Here is a 10,087-nt window from a genome sequence, read left to right as displayed (position 1 = left end):
CATGTAAGTTTTTATATGTCTGCAAAGACTACTGTTAACTTCCTGGCTGCTGTTTTTAACCCTTTGTTTCTTTATTTATTAAATGTTAACCTCATTTAACAAAAACAGAAAAAATTCTGGTTTTCTTACGGTGGAAGTAAGAAACACAGACCCGGATAAATGTATTTTTGCAGAAAGAAATTGTTAGTATTTGAAGGTGACTTTGTTATTTATGTTAAAAGTGGTTAATCACAACCATGTCTAGATAATTCACTTATTTAAGCTGAAAGTGGTTATTCTTTTTCTTTAAGTGAAACATGGCTCCTTTACATAACAATGTGTTTTATTTAACGGCTAACTCTGTTTTCTTCACTTTGTTGTCTCAGTATTTTTTTGATGCCTTTCAGAATCTATAAAGCAGGGCATTATTATTTTTCAGTAAATGAGGTTATAATAGGCCTAGGTGGAGTACAACTTTTCTACTTCTGTTATTTGCTGTTGTTTCTCAAATAAAATGCATAATGATATTACAGCTTTCATTGATTTATTTCAACTTTGAAAGATTGTCTAGCCTGTAAGATAAAAAAAAATGAACCAATTAATCGAATCGTATCGTGGTGTATTCTTGGGTATTAAAAATAATGGAACCGTTGGGTCAGGAAATTGATACTGAATTTTGAATCGCCATGATGGGTGTGATTTACACCCCTACTCCAGACCATAAACCTACCACCACCATGTTCTATGATATTTATAATAAAGTTTTTCTAAGGTGAGTTGAGCTTTGCACCCAATGTCATGGGATGCAAACTTAAAAATAAAAGGGCATTGCTGAACTAAACACTTGGTATACTACTACATATATTTATAAATATGTTTGATTTCTCATGAATTCTGATTGTATTCTTTATCTGAAAACCTATTTGGTAAAACTTTGGTCTCTTTGGCCAGTTTATAACATGTTGATAGATATTTTATTTTCTAGGGGCGCTGAAATGTGCTTTTCTTTGGCACCAATGGCTAAATATCACAGCTTAAAAATGCAGTTATTAGATTACACTGGCCTTTAAATGAAATGTTAGTTTTAAAGCGTAACTTGAACTGTGGTTGAAGCAGAAGTTTGACCAATGAAAGCAGAGAGAGCTTTAAGGAGACGGGCATCCAGATTTAGATCTATTTTATAAGGGGGACATTGTATTTGGTTGGAAATTGCTCCAATTCGTGGATCTACTTATTAACTTTCAGTTTGGCTGCTAAATATTTACGTTCAGTGATCATTCCTACCAACAGTGAGATACTCTCCAGTTTGGCTCAATGATTTATGGGTAATTTGTTGAAAATAAACCAAAAACACAATCAGACCAAACACTCATAGGTTCCTCAATGTGTTTATTGAGTAGCAGAGGACAGTTTCATTGTCTGTTCCTTTAAAGCACACAAAGGTCTCACACAGCAAGTTGAGTCACAGCATATGTTGTTTGCACAGATCAGATTTTGCCAATTTCTCACCCTTATAAAAATTTCAAAATAAAACTTTTTCTCTGTTTAGTTCCTTTCCAGGCAGTTTTTATTCTTACGTCATGTAAAGTGTTTTTAAATATGCTTGTGTTCCTCAACAAACAGGCTTTTCCATACTTCTCTCCATGGGTAACAACGTCCTGTTTGAGTTGCATGTGTCAGCCCCTTTCGCATGACTATCTGGAGGCAAAGTAAGGTCTTATCTTCATGCTGATGGCCTTCAGCGAATACCAGCTCCCCTTCCAGTTCATCCACACCACGCCGTCGTCTGTGCCGTGCTTTGCCATCTGTGGGGTGTAGGATCCACCTATGTAATATCGACCGTTAGGATTGGCTGAGTGGCAGCGGTTGTACCACCAACCACCTCCATCCTCCCTGGAGCACTGCTTGCTGGGATCACCAGGGGTCCTGGAAGAAGAGAATGAGGAACTCAAGATTTAATACCTATCAAATATATGTAGCTTTTTGTTTTGTTACCATTCCTCTAATAAATGCATTGGGTTTAACTTTTACAGTGATTTCAATACATGATTGAATATTTTCTACTTTAGTTTTAATGTAATAAAGATATTTAAAGCCAGATTAATAGCTTGAATAGTCAGTGGGCTTTGGGTCACCTACCAGTTGTCATTGTCTCTGTCGAAAGTGCTGAACATCATGCCGTTGTGAATGGTCATGGTGCGGTTTTCGCCATAGAGCGCCAGAGCTCCTTCCAGGAAACAGTTTCCAGCATTACCGGAGTAACCGTCGACAGCCATAATATAGTTAGACGTCTCCGACTGGATGGTGAACTGCTGATATTGGGCATGGACCTAAAAGAAAAGAAACCAGAGGTTTTAGTTTCACTTAATATCAGCATTTTTAGCGGTTAGTTTGAAAAGGAGTTAAATTTACTGTTTTTTGATTGTTTATTAGTGTTCAGACAGCACAGATATAAAACATAAAGAAATAATTTCAAACTAGGACAGAGATTAAACACTGTAGGGGTCAGTAACATGCACAGAGGTGTCGCTAATTTTTGAAAAATGCGTGTTAAACTGCACCCTTTGGAAGTCAAAAAGACATACTAAAGGGCACTCTCGGAAGCCAAAACACAAACTAAAGTGCTCTCTTGGGGGCAAAAACACATGTCAAAGTACCCTCTTGGGAGCCAAAACTTGTGAATAAATAAATGGCTTCTCAGGAGCCAAAACTTGTATTGAATTCCCCTCTCGAGAGCCAAGACACGTGTCCAAGTGCCCTCTCGGGGGCCAAAAGACAGAAGTTAAAGTTACCCTCTCTGGAGCCAAAACACATCCTAAAGTGCACACTTGGGAGCCAAAATGCATACTAAGGTGTCTTCTTGGGGGCCAAAATCCATGTTCAAGTATCCCTTTCGGGAGCCAAAACACATGCTAAAGTGCATTCTCAGGAGCCTAAATGTGCTTAAGTGCCCTCTCAGGGCCAAAACCCATGTTCAGGTACCCTCTCAGGAGCCAAAACACATGCTAAAGTGCATTCTCAGGAGCCTAAATGTGCTTAAGTGCCCTCTCAGGGCCAAAACCAATGTTCAGGTACCCTCTCAGGAGCCAAACACATGCTAAAGTGCAATCTCGGGGTTCAAAACGTACTAAAGTGCCTTCTTGGGGGCCAAAACACATGTTCAAGTACCCTCTCAGGAGCCGAAACACATGGTAAAGTGCAATCTTGGGGGCCAAAACGTACTAAAGTGCCTTGTTGGGGGCCAAAACACGTGTTCAAGTACCCTCTCAGGAGCCGAAACACATGGTAAAGTGCACTCTCGGGAGCCAAAACTCATACTAAAGTGAAATCTACAGTGAAGTGGGGGCACTATATACACTCTTTTTTTTTCTTTCCGCCCCTGCCCTTCAAAAAGTCTCAGCACACCACTAGTAGGCTTCCAAGTACAGGTCTTCAGGGAACCTTACAGAGCAAGACCCTTAACCCACGATTGCTCCCCAGGAGCCACACAATGGCAACCCACTGCTCTCCAAGGGGATGGGTTAGATGCAGAGATAAATTTGGGGGAGTGGTGGGCTAGTAATTAGGGCATTGCGTTTGGGTCCCAGAGGTTCTGAGTTCAATCCCCACTCCCACGGACTGCCACTCTGGGTCCCTGAGCAAGATCCCCGGTCGCTGCACAATGGCAGCCCGCTGCTCCCCAAGGGGATGGGTTACATGCAGAGTATAATTTTGTTGCTTGTACTTGTGACAGTGCAATTACAATTAAACAAAATTATATTTCTCTTCTTCTTTTTAACAATAAAGGTAACTAGACAAGAGCTCAGGATATATTTAACTCAAATAAAAAATGCCAATACCCAAGATGGCATCTTAGAACTTCTTTTTGGTCTAGGTATTGAGGCATAGTTAAGTATGATATTAGAATGTTCGGAGTTGTTAAGAAACCTTACAGACTCACCCTGTCTCCTTTCCAGTCCTCCATCTCAATAAGAACCTCAGTGGGGCCCATCTTGGTCAGCTGGCTGATGTGATCATTTCCCAGCCAGTACTCACCTGTCACATTACAAGAAGGGCCAGTATGATAGTTGCCCACAGGATTTAGTAGGAATAGAGCTGTTAAAAATCTTACCAGGAACCTCGCAGAAACGTTTGCTGGACTGAAAGGCGATGTTTCCGAAACCACGGCGATATTCATCCCAACGGCGGCCAAAGTCCACACTGCCATCAAGCCTGTTCTGGATAAGGACCCATCCTAGAAGGAATGTTTTAAAAAATACTGAGCCCAAAGGCCTGAACAAAAGGTACTGAAGGAATTATTCCCTATAGATATATATTCCAACCTCCATTTTGAGTGGTCTGATCACAGAAGACCTTGTATGGTGGAAACAATGGATCAGGATGTATAATGTACATCTGGGAGTCACGTCCTCCACGCCGGTAGATCTCCTCACACTCCTTACCTGGATCACAAACAAAAGAGGTTATCAAGTTGGTTGGTTACTCTCTTTTTTTCTTTTTTTTTCTTCACTCACCAGAAACCACAGGTATCGGACAGGTGGTGATGCACGGATCTCTGCAGCCTTCTGTCTGGGCCAACACAGCCTTCTCAAGCTTCTGGATCTTCAGCCTGAGCTTCTCCAGGACCCCCTTAAAACAGAGTGAAACAGCATTTTCATTTGTCTTGCTACCTTGATTCATTTTATTGTATTCAAGTTATATAGAAACAGTTTACCTGCAGTACTCTAATGTTGGAGGGGAAAACGGTGTCAACGGTCTCTTTGATGTAAGCGTGTTGTTCCTCTATTTGATCAGTGTACTGACCTGCCACCTGGTTGTTGTCTAAAAACATCAGGAAATGCAAGGACATATGAAACAACAGTTTGGAACTATTTAGCTCAATCTTAAGATATAATTAAGGTAGCCTCCTTGAAATGCTTCAACCATTTCTTGACAGGAAACTTCCAGGTTACCTTCCTGAAAAGGTAAAACTGAATTTCCTGAGACATAAAGGATTTTGTATTGTGTTGCAGTATCGGGCGGGGCCCTGATCCAGCAATAAAATGGTGGTATTAGTATCGGCAAGTACCAACAAATAGGGCACCGATACCATTTTGAGAGCCAAAAGTTTAGTCAACTATTGTCACCCATTCCAGGTAGGCAATAAAAAGCTCTACTGGATTTACTATGTATTAGTCATTTTCCTGCAGAGGTAGGCAGCAGCTTGACAAAGCCATGATGGCAATTATTTTATTGCAAAGCCAGATATCGGTATCAGGGCCAAAAAATGGCATCGGTGCAACACTACTTTTTATGATATGTTTTCCTTACTACTAGTGACCCGCTGTCTCTCCCGCAGAGAGGAGAAGATGCTATTGACGTAGTTGTACACGTTGTTGGACGAGCCAGTCAACTCCCTGATCTGAGGCTTCAAGTCTGAAATTGTCTACAAGGAAACACACAAGAAGAAGTTAACAAGGTCTAATTTAGAAGTTGCCGATTTTTTTTAAGGACCCAAATATTTTCATTTGAATCTATAATCTGCAGAACTTTGTATCAAATTGCACAAAAATACCTAGGAAAAGAGGAACATACCGTTTTAACGTTCCTCTCTTGCTTCTGCAGTGCACTCTTCAGTTCGCAGCCAGTAGGACACAAAACACCCTGCAGGACAACAAAACTCTTCAATGAGGCAAAATTTGGGTCTTTCTTATATAATTTTGTAACCTTTACATTAAAAAAGCTGTTCAGGAAGGATCCACTCCCCAAGCTTCTGTTTAAGGAGTCAAACCCTTTTCTAAACGTTGATTTCTAGGAAACTCATTGGAAGATTTAATCCAGTTTAGGAGCTCTTCAGTAAACTGAACATATCACCGAAGTAAACTGAAGGAAAGCAGTTTATAAGAAATGCTGAAAGTACTCTCTCACCATTGCCTCTGAAGCGTGAGTACACCCTCCCGCATCGGGCTGCACCTCTTTCTCTGCCTCCTGGCTGCCTCTGGCTGGAGCTGGGGTGGGGCGACCTCGGTACCTGAACAAAACACCAAAACCTCAGCGTTTTCAACTGACGTAGGAAAGGCATGTTTCTCTATAGCTTGAACAATGTCTAAATGAGCTGGAAAATTTTTAGGGCTTTTCTTAGAACTTTAGGCAACTTTATACAGGCTGAACTTCTTATTCATTTGCCTCAGGAAGCATACAGACTAAAAAAGTTTCATAAATTTTTGTGGTTTTGGTGAGTTTAATTTGATGACATATAGAGATCAATTATGAAAATAATTCTCAACTCGTGTCTTTTTGTATTCTTTTGTATGTTATTACTTCTGCATTCCTAGACTGCAAAAACTATCTAGAAATAAGTAAACATTTCTTAAATTAACTTTATTTACCCTTAATTTGAGCAGATAAATAAGATGATTTGCCAATGGAATGAGTTTTTTACTCTTAAAATAAGATAAGATAATATGCACTTGAAATAAGACAATGCAATTGTTTTTCTTCTTTTTAAATGTAAATTGTCTTGTTCGATTGGCAAAGATTCTCTTACCTCCTCAATTCAAGAACAAAAATGACCTATTTTAAGAAAAAATTACTTATTTTGATGCACCTTTTTTTGCAGTGTAGACCCTATTCCCTGGTAATTTGTAGATCTGATTACTTTTTTAGAACAGTTTATTATAAAATACCAGTTCAAACCATAATAACTCTGAGCCAGCTCATTTTAAACAGATTCTCTAAAGTTGTTTCATGACTTCATTCCTGTCCATGCAGACACTGAGAGTTTTAAAACAGACTAGTAGGACGGAACAATTCTTAAATTAAGCATATTTACTCTTAATTTCAGCAGACAGATAAGATGATTTGCCAGTGGAATAAGTATTTTTACTCTTAATAGAAATATAATTAGATAATATGCACTTGAAATAAGACAATTTGATAGTTTTTTTTATCATTTTAAATGTAAACTGTCTTGTTCAATTGGCAAAGTGTCTCGTTTACTTCCTCAATTCACAAACAAAATGCATGATACCGATACCATCTGTTTAAAATTGATGTGTGTGTATATATAAAGAAGTTATACTACTTGGATGTAAAATAATTGCCATCATGGCTTTGTCAAGCTGCTGCCTACCTTTGTGAAGCAGGAAAATGACTAATATAAAGTGAATCCAGTAGAACTTTTTATTGCCTACCTGTAATGGGTGACGATAGTTAAAACTTCTGCTACCAAAATGGTATCTGTGCCCTATTTGTTGGTACTCACCAATACCGATACCACCATTTTAATGCCCCATACTGGTATCGGTATCAGTGCAACACTACTAAAAAGCGCTGCTAAATATCAATAAATTGAACCAATTAGGTCTCTGTAGTGCAATGTAAGGTGGGGCAACTTGTCTCACTTTAACCCAACGATGAAATGTGTCTAAGATACGTAAGAATCAGGTGGATTATACGATTATGTTTTATTGTGGTAAAAAAAAAAAAAAACACGACTTTTGAATGTCTGTATAATAAAAAAAAATAGTTTTGGTTTTTGAACGGCAACAAGAGCCGCATGGCTGCTGAGATCTGGTTTAAAGGCTGGACGTCCATTATGACATCAGCTTAAAATATAGATATATCCTAAAGTTTAATCTGACTTTTAATCTCTTCTATATAGAATTGTTTTGTTCAAACATTAATTCTGTGTTTACTGGATTTATACATATTTAATTATAATCAATTTCTTCTATACAGTCTAAGATTGTTTAAATGGGTCTCTGGTACAAGAGGACATTCAGAACTTGAGAAGCTTTGATTTTCTTCATGCATGTTGTTGTACCTGCTGCCTCCGCTGATTGGCGGAGGGGCGAATCTGTTTCCGCCGAACGTTTCTCTGCCTCTGCTCAGCGGCCGATGACCTCGGGCATCTACAGCTGCTCCTGTGCTCTGCACCAACAACAACATACATCCACTGTAAACAAATACAGCTCACTGTAACACAGTTGTGCTTAGAAACTGTTTTACATACTGTGTTGTTTTTGGCTGGCTGCTTGGAACCCTGTGGGGGAATATAAAAAAATAAGGAGTTAAAACTGGTTTTTAGTTTAAAATAAGTGTTTAAATATGTTCCACCCATTAAGATGACAGTAAAACGTCTACAAGACAGAAGATACAAAGTAAAAGTAAACAAAAAAAAACAACCAAAGCTGCAGTGAAGCTAGTAAGAACCATGCATTCAAAAAATGCACAAATATATTTAATCTACATTGGAATTTCTATGAATAAAACTAGTTTTAAAAAATAAACCACTTTTAAAACTAATTATCAGATGGATTTTGTTCTTTTGGGGTAAAACATGACAATTTCTAAATTAATTTTCTCTGTAAAATTGATATTTTCATTAATAAATGACAATGATAGTCAGTTATTTGCAAACGTTTAATAAGCAGGTTATCCCTCACAGAGCTAGAATCTGATTTAAAAATTCTAATTTGTATGATCTGCTGAAGATTTGCATAGATATATGTGTTTCTATTGTATTCTATTTGCTAATTTTCTATAATCAGATATAATAAATGCTTAATAAAACTCTATTACAATCATAACTAGTAACGCTTGTTCAATAAAAGCCAAATTCCTGCATGTTTTTATTTTTTATTTGAAACAGAATAAAACAACGTTTTGTAGGGTTTGGATAGAACAAAATAAATCCATTTATATGGTTAAAACACATTTTATTAAAACGTTTAGATGTTAATATTCTCACCAAATCATAGTCGTCGTATTCGAAGACATCCTGAGCCCAGGTGACATAAAGGCACAGATACAGCAACAGAAACGTCTTCATCTTGATTTTTTCAGCAGAAGCTCTGTAGATCCAGGTTTTCTCTCCGCCTCGTTCTTCTGTCCACCAGATCCCCCCAGAGGAGGCCTTTATCCCCCGGGCTTCGGCTCCTCCTGCCTCCTCCAGGATTTATTGATCCGCTCTAGTTGATCAGTAAACTCTGAGGTCGGTTCAACCAAACCTGACTCAGATCTGAACTGGGCCAAGGAGCAAAAGGGCAAAAGGAGCCAGGAGTCACAGTTTGTTTGTCAAATGAAAGTGTTGAAAGCAGCTGATGAGGTGACTTACCGGCAGGATGGATGAGTGACGATGTAAACATCAGAACATGTTAGGAAAACCAGGAAAGCAGTTTGAAATGTTGGGATCTTCACTTTATTTATAGGGATAAAGTTAAATAGGTTTTTATTTCAGATTAGTTGTAGTTTTCTAATAAGAGAAAATGCATGAATGATCCACTTTCTGCAACCTTACATTGTTACATTGCTACACATATCTTGGCAATAAAATGGAAAACCAAATTTTTCAACATAATGAAACTGGTTGCATCTGGTTGCTGCAGCAGATTTTTCTAAGATTTCACCATCATAAAAAAGAAAGGACATAAAAGAATCAGAAAAAAAAAATGTTATTATATTAACATAATGCCAACATGGAACTTGTTCCCTTTAATGTTGGATAAATGCATCTAAATCATTTATTTTGTGTATTTTTGTATTTTATCTGACTTTTGTGGTCTGTTTCTCTGTTCTTTATGTTTGTATAGGGGAATAATTTTATTTCCATGGTGATTCTGAGGGTTTGAAGGTACATTCAGTTACAGACAGTATCTCACTGCCTGGAAATCCTGTGATGTCTGTTTGAGTCCAAAAGGTTCAATAGTACCACGTGATGAAACAATAAGCACACAAACATCCACATCTGCCACACTGACAAATACTTTTATGCCACTTAATGAGGATCCATCCTTTTTACTTTTTTTTATTGTTTTAACAAGTTTTCATTAAATAATCTAAACAAAAACAGAGGTCAAATATAAAAAAAGAAGGTAATGTTTTGCTCTATTGTTTTCTGAATCCCAATTGTTTCGTTTTACCTTTAATTGTTCTATTGTAACTACTAAAAAAAAGTCTTTTTTATCCTCCTGCTTCCATCATGAAGCTTATTTCTCTGTTTTCCTGCTTATATATTCTGTTCATTAACATAAATTTAATCATTTAAAACATGCTTGTTTCAACCGGAAACTACTTCTTAGTTTTCTTATTATATATATATATATATATATATATATATATATATATA

General features: G+C 37.7%; 1 protein-coding gene across 2 annotated transcripts; it reads right to left on the bottom strand.

Annotated features, from left to right (window-relative positions):
- Window positions 1-1,363: 1,363 nt before the first annotated feature.
- Window positions 1,364-8,839, bottom strand: fgb (fibrinogen beta chain). 2 transcript variants are annotated; one of them, XM_015370889.1, is made up of 14 exons: window positions 8,711-8,839; window positions 7,973-8,002; window positions 7,784-7,890; window positions 5,887-5,989; window positions 5,554-5,622; window positions 5,290-5,404; window positions 4,694-4,800; window positions 4,494-4,608; window positions 4,302-4,421; window positions 4,091-4,213; window positions 3,920-4,014; window positions 2,119-2,309; window positions 1,669-1,905; window positions 1,364-1,635 (listed from the first exon to the last, which is right to left on the bottom strand). In XM_015370889.1, exons 1-13 carry the CDS (start codon window positions 8,789-8,791, stop codon window positions 1,674-1,676), a joined length of 1,488 nt encoding a protein of 495 aa, XP_015226375.1. In that variant the 5' UTR covers window positions 8,792-8,839; the 3' UTR covers window positions 1,364-1,635; window positions 1,669-1,673. The 2 variants fall into 2 exon arrangements, with proteins under 2 accessions (XP_015226375.1, XP_015226374.1); XM_015370888.1 differs by having other exon boundaries at window positions 1,365-1,905.
- Between the last annotated feature and the right edge of the window lie 1,248 nt (window positions 8,840-10,087).

Source organism: Cyprinodon variegatus, unplaced genomic scaffold, assembly GCF_000732505.1.
Source record: "Cyprinodon variegatus isolate N-32 unplaced genomic scaffold, C_variegatus-1.0 Scaffold49, whole genome shotgun sequence".
Classification (NCBI taxonomy): Eukaryota; Metazoa; Chordata; class Actinopteri; order Cyprinodontiformes; family Cyprinodontidae; genus Cyprinodon; species Cyprinodon variegatus.
This window is presented reverse-complemented; position numbering and strand designations above follow the sequence as displayed.